The sequence below is a fragment of the Coregonus clupeaformis genome, chromosome 8 (genome assembly GCF_020615455.1).
Source record: "Coregonus clupeaformis isolate EN_2021a chromosome 8, ASM2061545v1, whole genome shotgun sequence".
Taxonomy (NCBI): domain Eukaryota; kingdom Metazoa; phylum Chordata; class Actinopteri; order Salmoniformes; family Salmonidae; genus Coregonus; species Coregonus clupeaformis.
In genome coordinates, this window is record NC_059199.1 from 1349231 (window position 1) to 1375015 (window position 25785).

The window sequence follows — 25785 nt, forward strand, 5'->3', positions numbered from 1 at the left end:
AGCTATGGCGTCATAGGATATGGTGCACTGGGCGGTTTTCACAGAAGAATACTGTATCAAGTTAGCTAGCTGAATAAACTAAGTTAGTCTATTCCTGGAAACATTGAACTACTGTAGATTATAGCAATTATAATTCCTAAAGTGGAAGAGTTGTATTTGAGTGTTTCAGTGAAAGGTTAGTGAGGGAGGCCTCGTTTCCCCAGATGTTTAGTTAATTTCATTCCGATCTCCTTTGCATTAGTGTAGCCTTTTCTGTGTGTCTGTCTATCCCTGTTCTCTCCTCTCCGCACAGGCCATACAAACGCCTCACACCGCGTGGCTGCTGCCTCTCTAACCTGGTGGTCCCTGCACGCACGACCCACGTGGAGTTCAAGGTCTCCGGCAGCCTCTGGAACTGCCGTTCTGCGGCCAACAAGGCAGAGTTCATCTCAGCCTATGCTACCCTCCAGTCCCTCGACTTCTTGGCGCTGACGGAAACATGGATTACCACAGAAAACACTGCTACTCCTACTGCCCTCTCCTCGTCTGACCATGTGTTCTCGCATACCCCGAGAGCATCTGGTCAGCGGGGCGGTGGCACAGGAATCCTCATCTCTCCCAAGTGGACATTCTCTCTTTCTCCCCTGACCCATCGGTCTATCTCCTCATTTGAATTCCATGCTGTCACAGTCACTAGCCCATTCAAGCTTAACATCCATGTCATATATCGCCCTCCAGGTTCCCTTGGAGAGTTCATCAATGAGCTTGACAAGTTCCTTTCCTGAGGATGGCTCAACCCTCACAGTTCTGGGTGACTTTAACCTCCCTACGTCTGCCTTTGACTAATTTCTCTCTGCCTCCTTCTTTCAACTCCTTTCCTCTTTTGACCTCACCCTCTCACCGTCCCCCCCTACTCACAAGGCAGGCAATACGCTTGACCTCATCTTTACTAGATGCTGTTCTTCTACTAATCTCACTGCAACTCCCCTCCAAGTCTCCGACCACTACTTTGTATCCTTTTCTCTCTCGCTCTCCTCCAACACTACTCACTCTGTCCCTACTCAGATGGTAATGCGCCGTCGCGACCTTCACTCTCTCTCTCCCGCTACTCTCTCCTCTTCCATCCTATCATCTCTTCCCTCTGCTCAATCCTTCTCCCTCCAATCTCCTGATTCTGCCTCATCAACCCTCCTCTCCTCCCTTTCTGCATCTTTTGACTCTCTATGTCCCCTATCCTCCCGGCCGGCTCGGTCCTCCACTCCTGCTCCGTGGCTTGACGACTCATTGCGAGCTCACAGAACAGGGCTCCGGGCAGCCGAGGGGAAATGGAGGAAAACTAGACTCCCTGCCGACCTGTCATCTTTTCATTCCCTCCTCACTACATTTTCTTCCTCTGTTTCTGCTGCTAAAGCCACTTTCTACCACTCTAAATTTCAAGCCTCTGCCTCTAACCCTAGGAAGCTCTTTGCCACCTTCTCCTCCCTGCTGAATCCTCCTCCTCCTCCCCCTCCCTCCTCCCTCTCTGTGGATGACTTCGTCAACCATTTTGAAAAGAAGGTTGACGACATCCGATCCTAATTTATTAAGTCAAATGTCACCGCTGGTCCTGCTCACACTGCCCTACCCTATGCTTTGACTTCTTTCTCCCCTCTCTCTCCAGATGAAATCTTGCGACTTGTGACAGCCGGCAGCCCAACAACCTGCCCGCTTGACCCTATCCCCTCCTCTCTTCTCCAGACCATTTCCGGAGACCTTCTCCCTTACCTCAACTCGCTCATCAACTCATCCTTCACCACTGGCTATGTCCCTTCCGTCTTCAAGAGAGCGAGAGTTGCACCCCTTCTCAAAAAACCTACACTCGATCCCTCCGATGTCAACAACTACAGACCAGTATCCCTTCTTTCTTTTCTCTCCAAAACTCTTGAGCGTGCCGTCTTTAGCCAACTCTCTTGTTATCTCTATCAGAATGACCTTCTTGATCCAAACCAGTCAGGTTTCAAGACTGGTCATTCAACTGGGACTGCTCTTCTCTGTGTCACGGAGGCTCTCCGCACTGCTAAAGCTAACTCTCTCTCCTCTGCTCTCATCCTTCTAGACCTATCTGCTGCCTTTGATACTGTGAACCATCAGATCCTCCTCTCCACCCTCTCCGAGTTGGGCATCTCCGGCGCGGCTCACTCTTGGATTGCGTCCTACCTCACAGGTCGCTCCTACCAGGTGGCGTGGCGAGAATCTGTCTCCGCACCACATGCTCTTACCACTGGTGTCCCCCAGGGCTCAGTTCTAGGCCCTCTCCTATTCTCTCTATACACCAAGTCACTTGGCTCTGTCATATCCTCACATGGTCTCTCCTATCATTGCTACGCAGACGACACACAATTAATCTTCTCCTTTCCCCCTTCTGATAACCAGGTGGCGAATCGCATCTCTGCATGTCTGGCAGACATATCAGTGTGGATGACGGATCACCACCTCAAGCTGAACCTCGGCAAGACGGAGCTGCTCTTCCTCCCGGGGAAGGACTGCCCGTTCCATGATCTCGCCATCACGGTTGACAACTCCGTTGTGTCCTCCTCCCAGAGTGCAAAGAACCTTGGCGTGACCCTGGACAACACCCTGTCGTTCTCCACTAACATCAAAGCGGTGACCTGATCCTGTAGGTTCATGCTCTACAACATTCGCAGAGTACGACCCTACCTTACACAGGAAGCAGCACAGGTCCTAATCCAGGCACTTGTCATCTCCCGTCTGGATTACTGCAACTCGCTGTTGGCTGGGCTCCCTGCCTGTGCCATTAAACCCCTACAACTCATCCAGAACGCTGCAGCCCGTCTGGTGTTCAACCTTCCCAAGTTCTCTCACGTCACCCCGCTCCTCCGCACACTCCACTGGCTTCCAGTTGAAGCCTGCATCTGCTACAAGACCATGGTGCTTGCCTACGGAGCTGTGAGGGGAACGGCACCGCCGTACCTTCAGGCTCTGATCAGTCCCTACACCCAAACGAGGGCATTGCGTTCATCCACCTCTGGCCTGCTGGCCCCCCTACCTCTGCGGAAGCACAGTTCCCGCTCAGCCCAGTCAAAACTGTTCACTGCTCTGGCACCCCAATGGTGGAACAAGCTCCCTCATGACGCCAGGACAGCAGAGTCACTCACCACCTTCCGGAGACACTTGAAACCCCACCTCTTTAAGGAATACCTGGGATAGGATAAAAGTAATCCTTCTACTCTCCCCCTACCCCCCCAAAATGTTTTTTTTTTTTATATATTGTAAAGTGGTTGTCCCACTGGCTATCATAAGGTGAATGCACCAATTTGTAAGTCGCTCTGGATAAGAGCGTCTGCTAAATGACGAAAATGTACAATTTAAATGTATACTCAGTGTATATAGGGAATACGGTGCCATTTGGGATGCAGCCTAAAGAAACATAGAAATACAATTACACAGCCATATTGAGCTTACCATGAGAGTACAGTCAGATTGCTGTGCAGTGTTCAGAGTTGTTTTCTTCTTCTATGCAAACAAGTTGCTGCCAAAAACTTTACAACAACTTGTTATTTTTGGAGTCATTACAGCTAATAAAACGTAACATATTCCGGTATACGGTAATAGCATTGTAATTTGTTTTATGTAGCTTTTGACTCTACGTGCATCTTGTGATGAGTTGCTTGATTTGAAGATGATAGTTATTAGCAGTATTACAAGCAGAGACAGGCTTGATGAAGGTCTCGAGGCAGTTCTACGATGGCATCCTTAGCGAGAACACTGTTGTGTGACACAGACAAGACTAGATATGAAGTTAGCATATAAAATGGCCCCGGAGGGCAACTCTTTAAAACAGCCCTTAACTCACTGTGAGAATCTCTTACCTTTACTGTGCTCCTGCTCCAGCATCATTATAACTGTGTCAGAGCTGCTGCTACGTAAGCCACACGCAATGCATATGGGTGAGATGTGTGTTTTTGCTTTGTAATGAGTAAATAACAAAAATCCCCTGTCTGGAGTCTGTAGGGGGAAGTGGGGTGGGGTGGGTGTGTGTGTGTGTTGCGTGCATGCATGCATGTGTCTGTTTTTGTGCATGTGTGCGTATACACTCACCTAGTTGAGAGGCAGAGAGCAGGCCTTGGCTGGACCTCCTCCTCCTGTCTGACCCCTGGCCCCAGACGTCACAGCCTGGTTCCCCGTTGGTGTGGTGGGGGGACGGGGCCCACTCTGCTGGGCTAGCCTGCCTCTGGACCTGGTAATAGGGGCTCCGGGGGGTCTGGGGACTCTGAGGGCTTTGAGGGCTTTGAGGGGTCTGGGCGTGCCTGTGGCAGGTCCTCTCCCGTGGGTGAGGCGGAGGTGGCGTGAGGGGCAGGGGCTTCACCCCGGGGGCGTGCAGGGCGCAGGGGAAGTCGAAGAGGGGCCGGGGGAGGTGCTCCAAGCTGGAGAAGGTTATAAGGTCATCCACCACCGGGGGGTCTGAGGAGGAGGGGATTTTGGGGGCCGTGATGGTGACCTCCTGCGGAAGGTGGTGGTGGTCCAGGGGCTGGGGGTTAGTCCGGGGGGGAACCCTGGGGGGGATGTGGGGCACGTCCAGGTGTCGTCCCAGGGCCACAGAGGCCAGGAGGAAGCCTCCGCCCAGTAGGGCCCGGTGGGTGCTCCTCAGTAGGCCTCCCAGGGAGCGGTGCTCAGGCCTGGGGGAGCCGGCCGGGGAGCCCCCCTCCAGCCCCTCCTCACTGCCCGAGTCCCCCTGTGGTAGAGTAGGCCTTGGGGGCTCCTTCACCAAGGAGCCTGGGGAGGAGAGGGAGAGGGGTAGGTTGGTCAGCTCATGCATACAGAATACTAATTTAGCACAATTTACAATCAGCTATGACCCAATTAGTTAGGATAGAGGTGGTGTGTGTGTGTGAATATGGTAAAGTAACTCTGGTAGTGGTGAAGAGCATACCGTTTTGGGCAGGCGTGGAGGGTCTGTACTCCTCAAAGTCATCCTTGGATTCTCCGTTCTCATTGCTGTCCATGTCCAGAAGCTTGGCTCTCATTGAAAGACTGGAACATACATAATTGCTTTAAAACACAATAGTTCTGCTTCAGCCAATACAGTGCCAAACAATGTTCCATTTCTGATTCATATCTGGCCCTGTGTATAGAGGGGTGTAAGAGAGAGGCGAGGGGGTTACTACCTGCTCTCCTGGGGGCTGAGGCGCAGGACTTTGGGGCTCTTGGGGCTCTTTGGGCTCTGGGGCCTCCAGTGGGGGCCCAGCCGGTCCCCGTTGGCCTGCTTGTTGTGTGGAGGGGCCTCCAGGGGCCACATGGAGCTCAGACCAAACGCCCTGCTGTTCTCACTAGGGCTGACTGGAAAGAGAGAGAGCGAGCGAGCGAGCGAGAGAGAGAGAGAGAGAGCGAGAGAGAGAGACAAGTTTGGGAAGAGAGGGGAGTGCGGGGGAGCGACAGAGAATGGGGGATCAAAACGGGCAATAATAGAAGTGAGACTCCACCTGGTGCTGCACACTTACAGCAGACTTTCTCATCCCCTCTGGGCCAGCGATGCTAACTCAGCTACGCTAATGTTAAACAAACACTGACTGCATGACTCAGCAGCTCTCGCAGCACCGTCACACAACAGGCTTCCCGTCCCAAAGGGGGTTCTGACTCCGAGATGCAAACTGCTGTCACGTTAGTCATTCACGACATCGCTGCAATCTCTATGGGCTGATACAGTGCGAAGATGCTAAGACGCTAAAGCGCTAACACAATTCTACCCATATGGCCCCTGGGTTCAGTAAGTCATTGTCTGCCGTGACATTGCTAGCACAGATGTTCGCTAAATAAGGAAATACATTTTAATGACAACCGCACACAGAGCCCTAAAAATTACCATTAAGCCTACGAATGATTACAGAGGCATGAATCCAACCCACTTTTTAACGCATAAATAAATCAAACAGATGTTTTCGGAAACCGCTAAGCCAATAAAAAATTTAATATAAATTAAATTGCGATCTTAATTGTACTTTTAAACTCAACCATTGTGGTTAGGCCTATTTTATGGGCATTTTGGGAAAACCCCTTTAAGTCTGTTGGGACACAGCAAATTCCTATAGGTGTAGAATAGGACATGATCTATGGGGAGTATTCTCCCACTAAGGGGAAACAGTCATTATAATGTAATTTGTCTTTAGCGCTGACTCCAGAACAGTGCTGTTAACCTCCACTCCTACTTAGCACTGTGACACACAGCCTCACAGAGACCAATGAATTTAGCTGGTTTCTTATTCAGTAAAAAGGCAATGTGTAACAGCACATGCTTGTAAAAGATGAGGAGATTATTTTTGTCATTGTAAGACATGGAGCAAAGACTCCCCTAGCTGGTAGAAAGAGGACATTGCAGATAGAGAGAACTGAAGGCTAAAGCAAATACACTGTTGATCCATTATTAAAAGAAAGGAAGAGATAATATTTGGACTGGAACAGGTATTGTTGTGAGAGGGTGTGTAAGAGGGAGAGAGGAAGTCTGTAGGGAAAGCGACAGAGAATGTAAGGGCGGAGTGAAGTGAGCGTGTAGAGGTGAAAAAAGGATGGTGTGTGTGTGTGTGTGTGTGTGTAGACCACACTCACGTTGGATTGCTCGGAAGCGTGGGCCGAAGGAGGGAGAGGTGCCGGTGCCCAGATCGGGAGAGTTGCGTCTCTTCTCCAGCCCTGGAGACGCCTGGACAGTGATCTTATGGATGAAGTCTGGAAGAGACATACACTAGATGTGAGACCAGACCACACAGACAGAAAATAAATCATAAAATCAAAATTTGGGGTCCTGTTCAGTAGGGAGGAAACGTTTTGAAACAGAGTAAAACGGGGAGGTACTACCTTAGCTTCGTCCAATAAGAACACATTGATTTTACAGATGAAAAGTGTTTTGCTACAGTGTGGCCCACTGAACTCGACCCAGATTCAAACAAAGACAAAGGAACTAACAATCTTTAACAACATTGTTTACCTTGGAAATAAATATTTATTTTATGTGGTGGCATGGGTGTCTGAATTTCCTTTTCATGCCATTAGAATATGGTAATATGTGAGATAATATGGTAATTTGTGAGAGTGTATGGTAATTTGTGAGATCATATGGTATTATGTGAGAGAATATGGTCATTTGTGAGAGAATATGGTCATTTGTGAGAGATAATGGTAATTTGTGAGGCCAAAGTAAACGAAAACAAGCCTGAAGGATGTCTGTCCTCGGCTAGCTTGGCGTCGTAGGATACCTTGGGTGTGGAAGTACTGGGAGAGAAGAAGAGAGAGGCAAGAAGGAAAAGGAGAGCTGGGGGAAAAAAGAAGAAACAGCTGGGAGAGAGAGACAGGGAGTGAGAGAGAAAAAGCTGGGAACGAGAGATATAGCTGGAAGGGAGAAATAAGTTAGAGTTGGAGGAGAGAGAGAGAGAGAGAGAGAGAGAGAGAGAGAGAGAGAGAGAGAGAGAGAGAGAGAGAGAGAGAGAGAGAGAGAGAGAGAGAGAGAGAGAGAGAGAAAAAGAGAGAAAAAGAGAGAAAAAGAGAGCGAGAGAAGGGCCAGCCAGGAGTGACAGGAAGCCCAGAGGCGTGGTTGGGTTAGCTCCATGTCCCTCTCATCAACCCCCCATCAAATCACTACCCTGCTGCTGGGAATGGCCTGACCACAGCCTCCACACACACACACTAGTGAACACACACAAAGTAAGTCTGTGTGCATTTGGAAAGAGGGAGAGTATCTGTATGAGGAACTCTGAGTGCCTCTGTTTAGGCATGATGAGTGTACAGCATGTTTGTTTCTATGGTGAGTTTCTTATCAGTAGACAATGGGAGTTGTCTACAAGAGAAAGTGAATCTACAGCAGATAACGGGTATATGATTCTTCTGCACACTCAGTTGACACAGTAGTGAAGGAGTGTGAGGTGAGCTGAGGTGAATGACATGTACTGTATACTGACTGACTGACTCTTTCTCTGCCTATGTGCCTGCCTGCCCGTCTCACAGACCGAGCAACCATTAAACCAAATGACCAATTCCTCTACGTATGTATTTGTGATGCTTTTTATTTAAATTTTTAAGTTGGCTCTATATTCCAGCCTTTTGGATTTAAGATTAAATGTTTGAGATGACAGTACAGAATGTCAACTTTTATTTGAGGGTATTTTCATACATATCTGTCTCCCCATTTCAAGGTGTGATACGTATTTGGACAAATTCACTAATAGTATGGGGGGAATAGATCTATAAAGTGCTTACATTTCTTAACAGTAAAACAGATATTTATGAAAAAACCCTCAAATAAAAGGTGACATTCTGTACTGTCACCTCAAACATTTAATCTTCAATCCAAAATGCTGGAGTACATACAGTGGGGAAAAAAAGTATTTAGTCAGCCACCAATTGTGCAAGTTCTCCCACTTAAAAAGATGGGAGAGGCCTGTAATTTTCATCATAGGTGCACGTCAACTATGACAGACAAAATGAGAAAGAAAAAAAGAAAATCACATTGTAGGATTTTTTATGAATTTATTTGCAAATTATGGTGGAAAATAAGTATTTGGTCAATAACAAAAGTTTCTCAATACTTTGTTATATACCCTTTGTTGGCAATGACACAGGTCAAACGTTTTCTGTAAGTCTTCACAAGGTTTTCACACACTGTTGCTGGTATTTTGGCCCATTCCTCCATGCAGATCTCCTCTAGAGCAATGATGTTTTGGGGCTGTCGCTGGGCAACACGGACTTTCAACTCCCTCCAAAGATTTTCTATGGGGTTGAGATCTGGAGACTGGCTAGGCCACTCCAGGACCTTGAAATGCTTCTTACGAAGCCACTCCTTCGTTGCCCGGGCGGTGTGTTTGGGATCATTGTCATGCTGAAAGACCCAGCCACGTTTCATCTTCAATGCCCTTGCTGATGGAAGGAGGTTTTCACTCAAAATCTCACGATACATGGCCCCATTCATTCTTTCCTTTACACGGATCAGTCGTCCTGGTCCCTTTGCAGAAAAACAGCCCCAAAGCATGATGTTTCCACCCCCATGCTTCACAGTAGGTATGGTGTTCTTTGGATGCAACTCAGCATTCTTTGTCCTCCAAACACGACCGAGTTGAGTTTTTACCAAAAAGTTATATTTTGGTTTCATCTGACCATATGACATTCTCCCAATCCTCTTCTGGATCATCCAAATGCACTCTAGCAAACTTCAGACGGGCCTGGACATGTACTGGCTTAAGCAGGGGGACACGTCTGGCACTGCAGGATTTGAGTCCCTGGCGGCGTAGTGTGTTACTGATGGTAGGCTTTGTTACTTTGGTCCCAGCTCTCTGCAGGTCATTCACTAGGTCCCCCCGTGTGGTTCTGGGATTTTTGCTCACCATTCTTGTGATCATTTTGACCCCACGGGGTGAGATCTTGCGTGGAGCCCCAGATCGAGGGAGATTATCAGTGGTCTTGTATGTCTTCCATTTCCTAATAATTGCTCCCACAGTTGATTTCTTCAAACCAAGCTGCTTACCTATTGCAGATTCAGTCTTCCCAGCCTGGTGCAGGTCTACAATTTTGTTTCTGGTGTCCTTTGACAGCTCTTTGGTCTTGGCCATAGTGGAGTTTGGAGTGTGACTGTTTGAGGTTGTGGACAGGTGTCTTTTATACTGATAACAAGTTCAAACAGGTGCCATTAATACAGGTAACGAGTGGAGGACAGAGGAGCCTCTTAAAGAAGAAGTTACAGGTCTGTGAGAGCCAGAAATCTTGCTTGTTTGTAGGTGACCAAATACGTATTTTCCACCATAATATGCAAATAAATTCATTAAAAATCCTACAATGTGATTTTCTGGATTTTTTTCCCTCAATTTGTCTGTCATAGTTGACGTGTACCTATGATGAAAATTACAGGCCTCTCTCATCTTTTTAAGTGGGAGAACTTACACAATTGGTGGCTGACTAAATACTTTTTTCCCCCACTGTACTCTAAGAAAAAAAGGTGCCATCTAGAACGTAAAGGGGTCCTTCGGCTGTCCGCATAGGAGAACCCTTTGAAGAACCCTTTTTGGCTCCAAGTAGAACCCTTTTAGGTTCTACATTGAACCCGAAGGGGTTCTACCTGAAGCCAAAAATGGTTCTACCTGAAACCAAGAAAGGTTATCCTATGGGGACAACCGAATAACCTTTTTGGAACTTGTGTAGAGAGACATTTCAAGACATCCCAAGCAAGTTTCATCCCCGTCCCCTCACCTTGAGGCATGCTGATCTTCTCTCCATTCTTGCTGCCCTTCAGCTTGTGCTTCTTGAAGGTTCCCTTCCTCTTCTTGACGTTGGGCTTCTCCTGGTTGTTCATGTGCAGGATGAGCAGACTGAGCTCCCTCTCAAACACGTCCTGTTCCCACTGGGCCAGCTGCTGCTCCCTTTGCCTCAGGAACTCCTCGTGGGACTTCTGCTCCACCGCTGCACGCTTCAGCTCCTCCTCGCGACAACGCAGCTCCTGGAGTTATTACCATCTTATTACTGGTTATTGTTGTTTTACTATGCAAACACACACTTACACAAATACCATTACAAAATGTTCAGTGCACATGTAATAACATGCATAAACATGTATAAACATGCATAAACACGCACACTCATAGTCCTACATACATACCCATCACAAATGCACCATCCGAACACACAAAATAATCATCATACAATCCTACTCTCCAAGCCTCTCTCTAATAGAAAAGACAGCCGGCTCTGTCTGCCTCACCTTCTCCTTGGCCCTGAGCTCATCAAACATGTCCTGGATCTCCAGTTTCCAGTCCTCCTGTAGGGAATGAAAGGAGTCCTGAGGCATCTCCTCCATGACCTGCCTTTCAAGAGCCGTTAGCTGAACCAAGATGGAGGCAAAGTTGGGCCTGTGGTGTGGGTCCTGATCCCAGCACTCTGTCAAGGCAGAAATACTCAGTTAATATAAATTATAATAACATGCAAATTACAGTTGCTCCACTACCAAAGCATAATCACGGGACGTTTAGCTATAAGTGCAGGATTGCATTCAGATCATGACACAATTCAAACACAAACTCTCCAACTATTGTGGTTGTATTTTAGCAGAATTTTGACAAGGCATTGTCAAGACTGATACCATGACAATAATTGGGACAGTGACTTTTCTTTTGTGCTTTTATCAAACGTTACCACTACCAACACAACTGGCACAGCAAATCAACAACAACCTCAAACCAACAATATCCTTCAGAAAATATATGAACGGCAGCCAAAATATATTGCACAACATATCAGCTGCTCAGTGTTCTTTCTGTATGTGACAAATTTCTCCTCCAGGTTTGAGGAAAAAGAGAGAGAGAGAGCGAGAGAGAGAGAGAGAGAGCGAGAGAGAGAGAGAGAGCGAGAGAGAGAGAGAGAGAGAGAGAGAGAGAGAGAGAGAGAGAGAGAGAGAGAGAGCGAGAGAGAGAGAGAGCATTATGGTAACACCAAATTCAACACACACAAGTGCGCGCACGAGCACACACACACACAGGACTCTTACCTGCCATGAGCTGGGCGAAGGGTTCTGGGCAGGTGGAAGGGATGGGGAGGGTGAGTTTGTTGACAGCCACTCCGTAGGCCACAGCCAGACCATCTATCCCCCTGTAGGGAACCTCCCCTGTCAGCAACTCCCACAATAGAACACCATAGCTGGGGAGGAGAGAGGGAGAGCAAGGAGCCTTCAATGGAAGGTTCGGGCAGTTTATCAAGCCAGTCCCTGGTCCTTCTAGTACTAGCAAATATGGTGGATAAAGGAAGATGGTTCCCTCAGGCTGTTTGCCATTGAAGAAAATGGTCAGTTCCGGTATACTTAACGGGGTGGGTCTCCCATAGACACCAATGCAATAGCAGCTGGATTTGGTGTACTTAGTTCAGTGGTTCTCAAACTTCTCCTCGGGGACTCCAAGACATTTCACAATTTAGTCGTAGCCCTGAACTAACTCAACTGATTCACCTAATCAAGGGCTTGATGATTAGTGTCAGCTTCCTGCCTCCTGTTTGTCTCCGGGCCTCTAGAGGTCATCTGTGTTCCCCTCTGCCTTAGTTCTTCCTCGTGTGTGTCAGCTTCCTGCCTCCTGTTTGTCTCCGGGCCTCTAGAGGTCATCTGTGTTCCCCTCTGCCTTAGTTCTTCCTCATGTGTCCTAATTAGCTTGATCCAGGTCACCTGTGCCTTGTTTCCCCTTGTGTATTTTAGCTGTGTGTTTTCCCCTTGTTTCTCACTTGGTTATTGCGTCCTGACTATGTGTCTCCTGCTTTGTCCCACCGTGTCAGTCCTAGTAAGTTGTTCAAAGTTATCTTTAGTTTGTTTTTCCCCTCGTGGAGTTGTTTTGTTTTGCCTCCTGTTTTGGAACATTAAATCTACTTGCCTGGAGTATTGCCTTGGGTGTTTCATTTGGGTCCTACAACACCTCCTCTGTGGCTAAGGGGTAGTACCCCCAGCTCTCCACATCTGAGACCGGAGTTTCTAGCCCGGCTTGTGATAGAATAACCAAGTCAATCATGGACCCAGAAACACTCAGTTCCCCGGACCTGTTGGCGGTGATCACTCGACATGAGGCTTCTTTCCAGCGCCATGAAGCCGTTCTCAGCCGACAAGAGGAGCTGATGGCTAGTCATTCTCAACTCCTGGCCGAAATGATGAGTTCCCTCCGCCAGCTCTTTGAACGCCTCCCTGGTCCTCTCCCTTCCCCCAGGTCACCCCCCAGTGACGACAGGTCGTCTCGGTTGGCGGAGCCCCGACTACCACCTCCCAAGCCCTTTTCTGGGGATCCAAGCTCTTGCCAGGGTTTCCTCACCCAATGCTCCCTCACCTTCGAGCTCCAACCCTCAAGTTTTCCCACAGACCGTTCCAAGATTGCCTACATCATTACCCTTCTTTCAGACAAGGCGCTCGCCTGGGCTTCTGCGGTGTGGCAGTCCCAGGAGGCCTGTTGTGACTCCCACGCTGCATTTGTAGAAGAGTTCAAGCGGGTGTTCGATCATCCTGTCAGTGGGCGGGAGGCTTCCAAGCGCCTACTGTCTCTCCGTCAGGGGCCCCGAAGCACGGCAGATTTTGCCATTGATTTCCGGACCATAGCAGCAAGGAGCGGATGGAATGATGAAGCGCTGAGGGTCTGCTTTCAGGGAGGGTTATCTGAGCCCCTTCAAGATGAGTTAGCCACCCGAGAACCAGCTGGTGATCTCGAGTCCCTCATAGCCTTGGCCATCCGCCTGGACAATCGTCTAAGAGAGCGGAGAACGGCTCGCCGTCAGGTGTCTCATTCCCAAGTTCCTCTGAGCAGCTCTGTTTCTCCTGTTTGGACTCCGTCATTCAGAGCTTCCCCGGCTCCTGAACTGCTCCAGGATTCCCCGGAGAGCATGCAGTTAGGCCGCTTCAGGCTTTCTCCCAACGAAAGGGAACGTCGCATGAGGGAACGTCGGTGCCTCTACTGCGGGGTTGCCGGCCACTTCCGCTCCGCTTGCCCCGAGCTTTCGGGAAACGCCTGTCCCCGCCCAGCTACAGGAGGGCTGTGATGGGGAGAGTTAGAGCGCCTCCTACTAACGCTGTCCTGGCTATTCCAGCCACTCTGTCCTGGGGGGCCACCAGCATCGGGTCCAGGCTATGATCGATTCCGGTGCCGCAGGTGATTTCCTGGATGTAACCTTGGCTAAGGAACTTAAGATCCCTACCCAACTACTTCCTCAACCCCAGGCAGTTACAGCCTTAGATGGCAGACCTCTGGAACCAGGAAAGGTTACCGAGGCGACTCAGTCCCTGCGACTTACCATCTCTCAACACCAGCAGGAGGAGACCTTCTATCTCATTGACTCTCCCGAGTATCCTATTATCCTGGGTCACCCTTGGCTATGCAGACATAATCCCCAGATCGACTGGCCTACGGGCACCATTCTAAGCTGGGGTCCCGCCTGCCAACTCACCTGCATGCTACAGAGTCCCTCAGCCCCTAGTACCCAGTTTCAAGAGTCTGTTGACGTCTCCCGAGTCCCCAGTGTTTACCATCGGTTCAAGGCAGTGTTCAGCAAGGCCCGGGCTACTTCCTTACCGCCTCATCGCACGTATGACTGTGCCATTGATCTACTCCCTGGGTGCTGCCCTCCTAGAGGTCGGATCTTTTCCTTGTCCTCCCCGAGCACGCAGCTATGGACACCTACATTAAGGAGTCCTTGGCAGCCGGCCTCATCTATGCCTCTACTTCCCGGCTGGGGCGGGCTTCTTTTTTGTTGAAAAGAAAGACGGGGGTCTTAGGCCTTGTATTGATTACCGGGGACTCAACAAGATCACGGTTCGGAATCGATACCCCCTTCCTCTCATGGCCACTGCTTTTGAGCTGCTTCAAGGGGCTTCCATTTTTACTAAGCTGGATCTCCGCAATGCTTACCATCTCGTGCGGATCCGGCAAGGAGACGAATGGAAGACGGCGTTCAACACGCCCACGGGGCACTATGAATATCGGGTGATGCCGTTCGGGCTCACCAATGCCCCCCGCAGTATTCCAAGCCCTGATTAATGATGTTCTCCGGGATATGCTTAATCTGTTCGTCTTCGTGTACCTGGACGATATCCTCATCTTCTCGAGGTCACTGAAGGAGCATGAGGGGCATGTTAGCAGGGTTCTCCAGAGGCTCCTTGACAATCACCTCTACGTTAAGCCTGAGAAGTGTGAATTTCATGTTTCTCAGACTCAGTTTCTCGGGTTTATTGTCACTCCCGGGCACCTAGAGATGGATCCCAAGAAGGTCAAGGCGGTCCACGATTGGCCCACACCTGCCACGGTCAAGGAGGTTCAACGGTTCATTGGCTTTTCTAACTTCTATCGGAAGTTCATTAAGAATTTCAGCTCGGTGGTAGCCCCCTTGACGACGCTTACCAAGGGAGGAGGGACCAAGATTCACTGGGGTCCGGAAGCAGCAGGGGCCTTCGAGGATCTCAAGCGCGCTTCACGTCTGCTCCGATTCTGGTGACCCCTGACCCAGAGAGACCTTTCGTGGTGGAGGTGGACGCCTCAGAGGTGGGGGGTGGGAGCCGTCCTGTCACAGAGGGGTGCGGATGGGAGATTACACCCTTGTGCCTTCATGTCTCGCCGCCTGTCTGAGGCCGAGCGCAACTACCACGTGGGGGGATCTAGAGTTGCTTGCGGTAAAACTGGCATTGGAAGAGTGGCGCCATTGGCTTGAGGGGCTCAGCACCCTTTCCAGGTTCTCACAGACCACAAGAACCTGGAATATCTCCAACAGGCTAAGCGGATGAACCCTCGGCAAGCACGATGGTCCCTTTTCTTTAATCGATTCCAGTTCCTCCTGACTTACCGACCTGGCACCAAGAACGTCAAGCCGGATGCTCTGTCTCGAGTCTATTCTCCCGAGTTACAAGAGAAGCCCTTGGCATCGATTATTCCGAGGTCTAGGATCGTCGCACCTCTTCAGTGGGAACTAGAAAGAGGGGTACGAGAAGCTCTTGTCCAGGAGCCCGATCCAGGCGGTGGTCCTGCCGGTCGCCTGTACGTTCCTCTCTCTGTTCGGGGCCGCGTCTTGCAGTGGGGTCATGAGTCGCCCTTGACATGCCATCCAGGCAGTGCTCGCACACTGGAGTTCCTCCGACGGCGGTTTTGGTGGCCGTCCATCAAGAAGGACGTGCAGGTCTATGTTGAGGCCTGCCCTGTGTGCAACCAGGGAAAGTCGACACGCCAGCGACCCCAGGGACTGCTCCATCCCTTACCTGTTCCTCGAAGGCCATGGTCACACCTTTCTCTGGACTTTGTTACGGGACTTCCTCTATCCCAGGGCAACACCGTCATCCTAGTGGTGGTAGACCGGTTCTCTAAGGCTGCCCGGTTTATTCCCCTGCCCAAGCTGCCCTCGGCTAAGGAGACTGCTGAGCTCCTCGTGAACCATGTCTTCCGGATATTTGGTATTCCCCTGGACGTGGTCTCTGACCGAGGTCCCCAATTCTCGTCCCGGTTTTGGGGGGCCTTCTGCAGGCTTGTTGGGGCCACAGCCAGCCTATCGTCGGGGTTCCATCCAGAGTCTAATGGCCAAACGGAACGGATTAATCAGGATCTGGAGACCACCCTGCGGTGTATGGCGGCCAGTAATCCCACGTCTTGGGCCACCTATATCATTTGGGCTGAATATGCCCACAACACCCTCCAGTCCTCAGCCACCGGATTGTCCCCCTTCGAATGCCAGTTCGGTTACAACCCTCCATTGTTTCCAGAGGAGGAGGCGCAAGTTGGTGTTCCCTCGGCCCAGCGCTTTGTCCAACGCTGTAGGCGGACCTGGAAGAAGGCCAGGCGTGCCCTCCTTCGGACCTCCCAGAGATACCAAAGTCAGGCTAATCGCCACCGCCGGACGGCCCCTAGTTTCCGAGCTGGTCAGAGAGTTTGGTTGGCCACTAAGAACCTGCCCCTCCGGGTCGAATCCAGGAAGCTTTCCCAGAGATACATCGGGCCTTTCCGCATTGCTAGAAAGGTTAACCCTGTGTCGTATCGTTTGGTTCTCCCTCGCTCCCTTAGAGTTAACCCCACTTTCCATGTTTCACTCCTTAAACCTGTCTTGTCTTCTCCCTTTGCCCCCCCACGCAGACCCCCGCCACCTCCCAGGATCATTGACGGCCAGCCAGCCTACACAGTCCGCCGGATACTGGACTCCCGGAGGGTCCAGAACTCTCTGCAGTATCTGGTGGACTGGGAGGGCTACGGGCCGGAGGGGAGCGCTCCTGGGTTCCAGCCAGGGACATCCTGGACCCAGGTTTGATCCGAGATTTTCGCACCCTGGGGCCAGGGTGTTCTGGAAGGAACGTCAGGAGTCGTTCCTAGAGGAGGGGGTCCTGTCAGCTTCCTGCCTCCTGTTTGTCTCCGGGCCTCTAGAGGTCATCTGTGTTCCCCTCTGCCTTAGTTCTTCCTCGTGTGTGTCAGCTTCCTGCCTCCTGTTTGTCTCCGGGCCTCTAGAGGTCATCTGTGTTCCCCTCTGCCTTAGTTCTTCCTCATGTGTCCTAATTAGCTTGATCCAGGTCACCTGTGCCTTGTTTCCCCTTGTGTATTTTAGCTGTGTGTTTTCCCCTTGTTTCTCACTTGGTTATTGCGTCCTGACTATGTGTCTCCTGCTTTGTCCCACCGTGTCAGTCCTAGTAAGTTGTTCAAAGTTATCTTTAGTTTGTTTTTCTCCCCTCGTGGAGTTGTTTTGTTTTGCCTCCTGTTTTGGAACATTAAATCTACTTGCCTGGAGTATTGCCTTGGGTGTTTCATTTGGGTCCTACAACACCTCCTCTGTGGCTAAGGGGTAGTACCCCCAGCTCTCCACATCTGAGACCGGAGTTTCTAGCCCGGCTTGTGACAATTAGTTGACATTTTGAATCAGGTGCGCGAGCTGTGGAATAGTTAAAATACATATGGAACGGCTGGGGGTCCCCGAGGAGAGGTTTGAGAACCCCTGACTTAGTCCATTGATTTCATTGAACCAGAAAAAAACAGCAAGTGGGATATCTCCCTTCCTCGCCGTCTCTGGTATTAGCACACCTGATTCAATTAGTGAACTAATCATGAAGTCATTGCTTGACAAATTGAATCAGGTGTGTGCCAGTGTTGGAACAAATATGTGGAATGGCTGGGGCACCTCAAGGAGGGGTTTGTTTTATGTACGTATAGCATCACACATACAAAGCATGCAAATTATATCAACAGCTGAAGTGGAGGGAAGATAACTGTGCAATATATTATTATTATTTTGCATTTATTTATATGCAATAATGGCGCTCATGGAAGTGGGAAGTGCATTATGCTTCTATAAAACATCATGCATAAAGACAAATAGGGTAGAAAGCAATACACTTTTTTACAATGTACTACAACAAACAACAAAAACATGATAGGACGGTTTCCCCATATATATGACACACACACACAAACACACACACACACACACACGGGACGTTGCCGATCCTCAGAGTGGCAAAGTGCTTGGATCTCCCACACTGTCAATTACATCCATTCAATCAACACACAAACTCCTCTAAAAGGCCTGTAGGCTGCCTGTAAGTGGGGGGTGTAGCCTTCAGCGTTTTGATATAGTCCTTTAATAACACCATCCAACAGAGACTGTGCCTCTCCACTGCTCTGTTTTTACCTCATCATCTGAGATCTACAGCTTTATGATGAAGAAGAAGTGAAGTATTGCATCCTAAATGGTACCCTGTTCCCTAAATAGTGCACTACTTTGGAATAGGGAGCCATTCCACTACCTATGTGGAATAGGGAGCCATTTGGGATGTAACCAAGGAGATGGATGAAAAAGAATAGGGGGGGGTCAGGATTACCCCTCATTTTCATAGCAGGTTCCACCACCCTCTCATTAAGATATGCAAAGTGTCTGTTATGAAGCTAAAACGGAAAAAGCTATTTTGGGAATAGTTAAGTGTCCAAGGAGAGTGTGAGAGAGACATTTGTGTGTGTTGGATCCTGTGCTTGGCCACATTCTCACACAGCCACACACAGCCACACACAGCCACACATAGCCACACACAGCCACAGATAAAGGGCTGCGGTCAGGTCTGCAGTGTGGCCTTCCACCCTACTCTCTCACTCTCTCCGTACTGGTGAACAATAGGACAGTGTGCACGACACGTCTCACACAAAGCACAGAGCAGGCTATGAAGTGCTGCTGCTATCACATGGCTGTTTCCCTCCTGCAACATATCCCTCTATTCTATCACTGCTGCTATCACATGGCTGTACCCTCCTGCACATACAGTGGGGGAAAAAAGTATTTAGTCAGCCACCAATTGTGCAAGTTCTCCCACTTAAAAAGATGAGAGAGGCCTGTAAATTTCATCATAGGTACACGTCAACTATGACAGACAAATTGAGAAAATAAAATCCAGAAAATCACATTGTAGGATTTTTTATGAATTTATTTGCAAATTATGGTGGAAAATAAGTATTTGGTCACCTACAAACAAGCAAGATTTCTGGCTCTCACAGACCTGTAACTTCTTCTTTAAGAGGCTCCTCTGTCCTCCACTCGTTACCTGTATTAATGGCACCCGTTTGAACTTGTTATCAGTATAAAAGACACCTGTCCACAACCTCAAACAGTCACACTCCAAACTCCACTATGGCCAAGACCAAAGAGCTGTCAAAGGACACAGAATTGTAGACCTGCACCAGGCTGGGAAGACTGAATCTGCAATAGGTAAGCAGCTTGGTTTGAAGAAATCAACTGTGGGAGCAATTATTAGGAAATGGAAGACATACAAGACCACTGATAATCTCGCTCGATCTGGGGCTCCACGCAAGATCTCACCCTGTGGGGTCAAAATGATCACAAGAACGGTGAGCAAAAATCCCAGAACCACACGGGGGGACCTAGTGAATGACCTGCAGAGAGCTGGGACCAAAGTAACAAAGCCTACCATCAGTAACACACTACGCCGCCAGGGACTCAAATCCTGCAGTGCCAGACGTGTCCCCCTGCTTAAGCCAGTACATGTCCAGGCCCGTCTGAAGTTTGCTAGAGTGCATTTGGATGATCCAGAAGAGGATTGGGAGAATGTCATATGGTCAGATGAAACCAAAATAGAACTTTTTTGGTAAAAACTCAACTCGTCGTGTTTGGAGGACAAAGAATGCTGAGTTGCATCCAAAGAACACCATACCTACTGTGAAGCATGGGGGGTGGAAACATCATGCTTTGGGGCTGTTTTTCTGCAAAGGGACCAGGACGACTGATCCGTGTAAAGGAAAGAATGAATGGGGCCATGTATCGTGAGATTTTGAGTGAAAACCTCCTTCCATCAGCAAGGGCATTGAAGATGAAACGTGGCTGGGTCTTTCAGCATGACAATGATCCCAAACACACCGCCCGGGCAACGAAGGAGTGGCTTCGTAAGAAGCATTTCAAGGACCTGGAGTGGCCTAGCCAGTCTCCAGATCTCAACCCCATAGAAAATCTTTGGAGGGAGTTGAAAGTCCGTGTTGCCCAGCGACAGCCCCAAAACATCACTGCTCTAGAGGAGATCTGCATGGAGGAATGGGCCAAAATACCAGCAGTGTGTGAAAACCTTGTGAAGACTTACAGAAAACGTTTGACCTGTGTCATTGCCAAGAAAGGGTATATAACAAAGTTTTGAGAAACTTTTGTTATTGACCAAATACTTATTTTCCACCATAATTTGCAAATAAATTCATAAAAAATCCTACAATGTGATTTTCTGGATTTTTTTTCTCATTTTGTCTGTCATAGTTGACGTGTACCTATGATGAAAATTACAGGCCTCTCTCATCATTTTAAGTGGGAGAACTTGCACAATTGGTGGCTGACTAAATACTTTTTTCCCCCACTGTATCCCTCTATTCTATCACTGTCAGAGAAGGTGGAGGACATGTTCCTACACACACACACACACACACACAGTCCTGGCCCATAAATAGTCTCGTCATATATCTGTATTTTAATTGAACCCTTATTGTACCATTACAAAACATACACACAGTTTTGTAATGGTAGAGGTAAGTAGCTATTTATTGCTGGATATTGCTTCTGCACTGCTTTACCACACATACACACACCAACCACCTTACCTCCAAACGTCGCTGCCCTTGGAAAAGGTGGAGGACTTGATGACCTCGGGTGCCATCCAGGCATATGTGCCTGCTGTGCTCATCTTGGTGGTCTTATGCCACTCCCGTGCCAGGCCAAAGTCTGTGATCTTCAGAGTTATCCCTTCCATACAATCATTCTCCATAGGCTGGGCCAGGAGGACTGGGAGAGAGAAAGGAAAGAAAGAAAGAAAGAGAGACATTTTTATTGAGACATCCTCCTTCACATTTTACATTTTAGACATGCAGCAGACGATCTTTGCCAGAGCAACTTACAGTTAGTGCATTTAAGGTAGGCACAACAAACACATATCACAGTCATAGTAAAGTAAAAACGTTCCTTATTTATTTATTTATTTATATCTTATGTATTTATTTATTTATATCATCATGTTCATCTTCATATCTCATTGTCATGTGGTTAATCAACATTCTATCCAAATTTAAATGGAAATGATACAAACCTAAAAAGTTACTTCTATTGCCATTGCCAACTATTTAAAAAATAGCCTACATAAAGCCAACAAAGAAAAAAATTGCAGCCTGCAGGTAGAAAATATCCTGATAAAAATAAATATCCTATAAATCACATTGGCTACACATGGCCTGTCTGCAACGAACTTCAAACATTGTATCAACTTTTAACTTGGGTCTGGCCCGAGGCTTGACTAGCGAACTTGCAACATTGAATAAAATATTCTGGGCCCTCAGAGTTTCCTGTGCCAGTGAGCTCGGGACAGACACAGCTGTAGGCTATTTGCGCAAGGGATAAGAAGCAGTGCTTGACTTGGGCAGGAGCTCACCTGAGCTGAGTACCTGCACCTCAAATGTTCTACTGCTTGAGCTCCTGTTCCTCTTATAGAATATTAGCTCAAAAGTATTGTGGAGCTCCTGCACCTAAATATAAACAGTACCAGCACCCAAAATGAGTTTTATTTTATGACGTTTCCACTGGAGCAGAGCATTACATTTTTCCCTTTCACACGGAGTGGTTATCGAAAGGGAGAGAGCTGGAAAGATTTTTCAAATACATTGAGGAATTATTGTCATTCTCAATGGATGCAAAAACAGACTTCGTTTGCTTGCTGTATAAGGTGAAGAAAACATTACTTTGAGAAGCTCCACAGGTCATTAGTGGTGGTGTGTTAAGCCAATCAGAAATACTATCAGATCCCCAAATGGGCACATTTATATGCTTACATTTGCGCGCAGGCCAGGTAGCCTATAGGCCTACTTCTATGCATGCGTGTCCTTACTCAACATTGACAGGAGTGCGCCAAACAAAAGACAATGACTAAATTGGCAAAACTCGTAAATGGAATGAAATAAACCAAAACTTGTTTCTCACAAGTGTAGCATAGGTTGTGCGCTCTGCAAACAATTTGTCCACTTCGAGTATGAGAAAGGGAAGATGGGAATAATAATATTGAATGCATTAAAATAAATTACCGGAACCAAAGTAACAAACATTGTAGATTAGAAATTATAGGAATTAAGGGTAAATGTACTACTGGTGATATACAGTGCATTCGGAAAGTATTCAGACCCCTTGACTTTTTCCACATTTTGTTACATTACAGCCTTATTCTAAAATGTATTAAATAAACACAAATCCTCATCAATCTACACACAATACCCCATAAAGAAAAAGCGAAAACAGGTTTTTAGAAATGTTTGCAAACGTATTAAAAATAAAAAACAGAAATACCTTATTTACATAAGTATTCAGACCCTTTGCTATGAGACTCGAAATTGAGCTCAGGTGCATCCTGTTTCCATTGATCATCCTTGAGATGTTTCTACAACTTGATTGGAGTCCACCTGTGGTAAATTCTATTGATTGGACATGATTTGGAAAGGCACACACCTGTCTATATAAGGTCCCACAGTTGACAGTGCATGTCAGAGCAAAAACCAAACCATGAGGTCGAAGGAATTGTACGTAGAGCTCCAGGACAGGATTGCGTCGAGGCACAGATCTGGGGAAAGGTACTAAATAATTTGTGCAGCATTGAAGGTCCCCAAGAACACAGTGGCCTCCATCATTCTTAAATGGAAGAAGTTTGGAACCACCAAGACTCTTCTTAGAGCTGGCCGCCTGGCCAAACTGAGCAATCGGGGGAGAAGGACCTTGGTTAGGGAGGTGACCAAGAACCCGATGGTCACTCTGACAGAGCTCCAGAGTTCCTCTGAGGAGCTGAGAAAACCTTCCAGAAAGACAAACATCTCTGCAGCACTACACCAATCAGGCCTTTATGGTAGAGTAGCCAGACGGAAGCCACTCCTCAGTAAAAGGCACATGACAGCCCGCTTGTAGTTTGCCCAAAGGCACCTAAAGGACTCTGACCATGAGAAACAAGATTTTCTGGTCTGATGAAACCAAGATTGAACTCTTTGGCCTGAATGCCGAGCGTCACGTCTGGAGGAAACCTGGCACCATCCCTACGGTGAAGCATGGTGGTGGCATCATCATGCTGTGAGGATTTTTTTCAGCGGCATGGACTGGGAGACTAATCAGGATAGAGGGAAAGATGAACGGAGCAAAGTACAGAGAGATCCTTCATGAAAACCTGCTACAGAGCGCTCAGGACCTCAGACTGGGGCAAAGGTTTACCTTCCAACAGGACAACGACCCTAAGCACACTGCCAAGACAACGCAGGAGTGGCTTCAGGACAAGTCTCTGAATGTCCTTGAGTGGCCCAGTCAGAGCCCGGACTTGAACCCGATCGAACATCTCTGGAGAGACCTGAAAATAGCTGTGCAGCGACACTCCCCATCCATCCTGACAGAGCTTGAGAGGATCTGCAGAGAAGAATGGGAGAAACTCCCCAAATACAGGAGTGCCAAGCTTGTAGCGTCATACCCAAAAAGACTTGAGGCTGTAATCGCTGCCAAAGGTGCTTCAACAAAGTACTGAGTAAAGGGTCTGAATACTTATGTAAATGTGATATTTCCTTTTTTTTTTTTTTTTGCAAAAATTTCTAAAAAACGGTTTTTGCTTTGTCATTATGGGGTATTGTGTGTAGATTGATGAGGGGGGAAAACAATTTAATCAATTTTAGGGTAAGGCTGTAGCTAACAAAATATGGGAAAAGTCAAGGGGTCTGAATACTTTCCGAATGCACTGTATGTTATGGGGAATTGATATACACTAACAATCAAACGCAAACAATTCACACAATGAAGTTATGAAACAATGAATGTGCACAAATCGGCGGGAGAGAGCACATTCTGGAGAGAGAAGTGCATTGTGCATCTAGGCGCATGGTCAATCCGTTGTCTGCATTAACCATGCAGCATTTATGGTGATATGGCCTCAGCAGAAGTCAGGGCATTCATACTTCTTGCGCTTCGCAGAGCAGTGCAGAGCTGTTGTCAAGGAAGTGAATTTGTGTTTATACAGGATGTCAATGCGGAGCTATTCAGAGCTATACAGAGCCCACCGCATTGTTACAAAATGTGGGAGGCGCATGGTGATGCGGTACATACATTGGCTTTTAGTCTAGGCCTCCGCAATGGAGTAGTTCACTGGGATGGGCGCAAATACTGTATATATATTTGTTACTGCTCGACTAAAACAATCTCGGTCAACCAGCAGCTTAATGGGCAAACAATCAACCGGTCGACTAATTGGGGTCAGCCTTAATGTACACGCATACTGGTACTGGCCTCAAAGGAAGGTGGGAATGAAGAAAGTAATAAATATTTCCTCAACACTCAACAAGGCGTCCAGGTCCTGAGGCAGGTAAGCATCCCCAAACCATCACACCACCACCACCATGCTTGACCTTTGGTATGATGTTCTTACTGTGGAATGCAGAGTTTGGTTTTCGCCAGGCATTACTGGAACCATGTCGTCCAAAAGTTATACTTTTGAATCATCTGTCCAAGAGTCTTGATGATCATCCAGGTGCTTTTTGGCAAACTTGAGTCAACTTTTTGGACGAGATGGGTCCCATTATGCCTGGTGAAAACCAAACACTGCATTCCACAGTAAGAACATCATACCAAAGGTCAAGCATGGTGGTGGTGGTGTGATGGTTTGGGGATGCTTTGCTGCATCAGGACCTGGACGACTTGCCTTAATAGAAGGAACCATGAATTCTGCTCTGTATCAGAGAATTCTACAGGAGAATGTCAGACCATCCGTCTGTGAGCTGAAGCTGAAGCGCAGCTGGGTCATGCAGCAAGACAATGATCCAAAACACACAATCAAGTCTACATGAAAATTGTTAAAAAGCAACAAATTGGAAGTTTTGGAATGGCCTAGTCAAAGTCCAGACCTAATCCCAATTGAGATGTTGTGGCAGGACTTGAAACAAGCAGTTCACGCTTGAAAACCCACACATCACTAAGTTAAAACAGTTCTGCATGGAAGAGTGGGCCAAAATTCCTCCACAGCGATGTGAGAGACTGATCAACAACTACAGGAAGCATTTGGTTGGAGTCATTGCAGCTAAAGGTGGCACAACCAGTTATTGAGTGTAAGGGGGCAATTACTTTTTCACACAGGGGAATTTGGTGTTGCATAACTTTGTTTATGAAATAAATATGGAATTGTTGTGTTATTTGTTCACTTATGTTCCCTTTATCTAATATTAGGTTTTGGTTGAGGATCTGATAATATTCAGTATCACAAATAGGCAAAAGTAGAGAAAATTAGAAAGGGGCAAATACTTTTTCACAGCACTGTATTTCCTGCCCTCTATACCTGCATGCCTTCATGTGATGGTTAGCTAAGCTATGCATGGGCAATACATGTCAGGTACAATCAACCTGCATTGAGAGGCCTTCATTATACAGTACCAGTCAAAAGTTTGGACACACCTACTCATTCAAGGGTTATTCTTTATTTGTAAAAAAAATTATATTGTAGAATAATAGTGATATCAAAACTATGAAATAACACACATGGAATTGTGTAGTAACCAAAAATAGCCACCCTGTTCCTTGATGACTGCTTTGCACACTCTTGGCATTCTCTCTTGGCATTTTGATGTCTTCACTATTATTCTACAATGTAAAAAATAGTAAAAATAAAGAGAAATCTTTGAATGAGTAGGTGTGTCCAAAGTGTGTCTACTTAGAGTTGTGGTGGATATGCTCTCTCTCGTGTGAGATGAAGAGGTTGAAGCTCTTGAAATAAGCCAAACATGTGGTAGGATGTGACTGACTCCATGCCCTCCCCCTTCGCTGCCCAAA

The 25785-nt window shown here is 47.7% G+C and overlaps 1 protein-coding gene across 1 annotated transcript in view; it reads right to left on the minus strand.

The window, feature by feature from the left end:
* Nucleotides 1–25785, minus strand: part of LOC121571017 (mitogen-activated protein kinase kinase kinase 11-like) — a 51915-nt gene that overhangs the window by 5797 nt on the left and 20333 nt on the right. The window contains exons 2-9 of the mRNA XM_045221708.1: nt 20565–20745; nt 11492–11640; nt 10709–10884; nt 10201–10447; nt 6580–6696; nt 5145–5316; nt 4910–5010; nt 4078–4752 (exon numbers count right to left, since the gene is read on the minus strand). Of these exons, the coding sequence (XP_045077643.1) occupies nt 4078–4752; nt 4910–5010; nt 5145–5316; nt 6580–6696; nt 10201–10447; nt 10709–10884; nt 11492–11640; nt 20565–20745 (1818 nt within the window). The remainder of the gene's footprint in view (nt 1–4077; nt 4753–4909; nt 5011–5144; nt 5317–6579; nt 6697–10200; nt 10448–10708; nt 10885–11491; nt 11641–20564; nt 20746–25785) is intronic.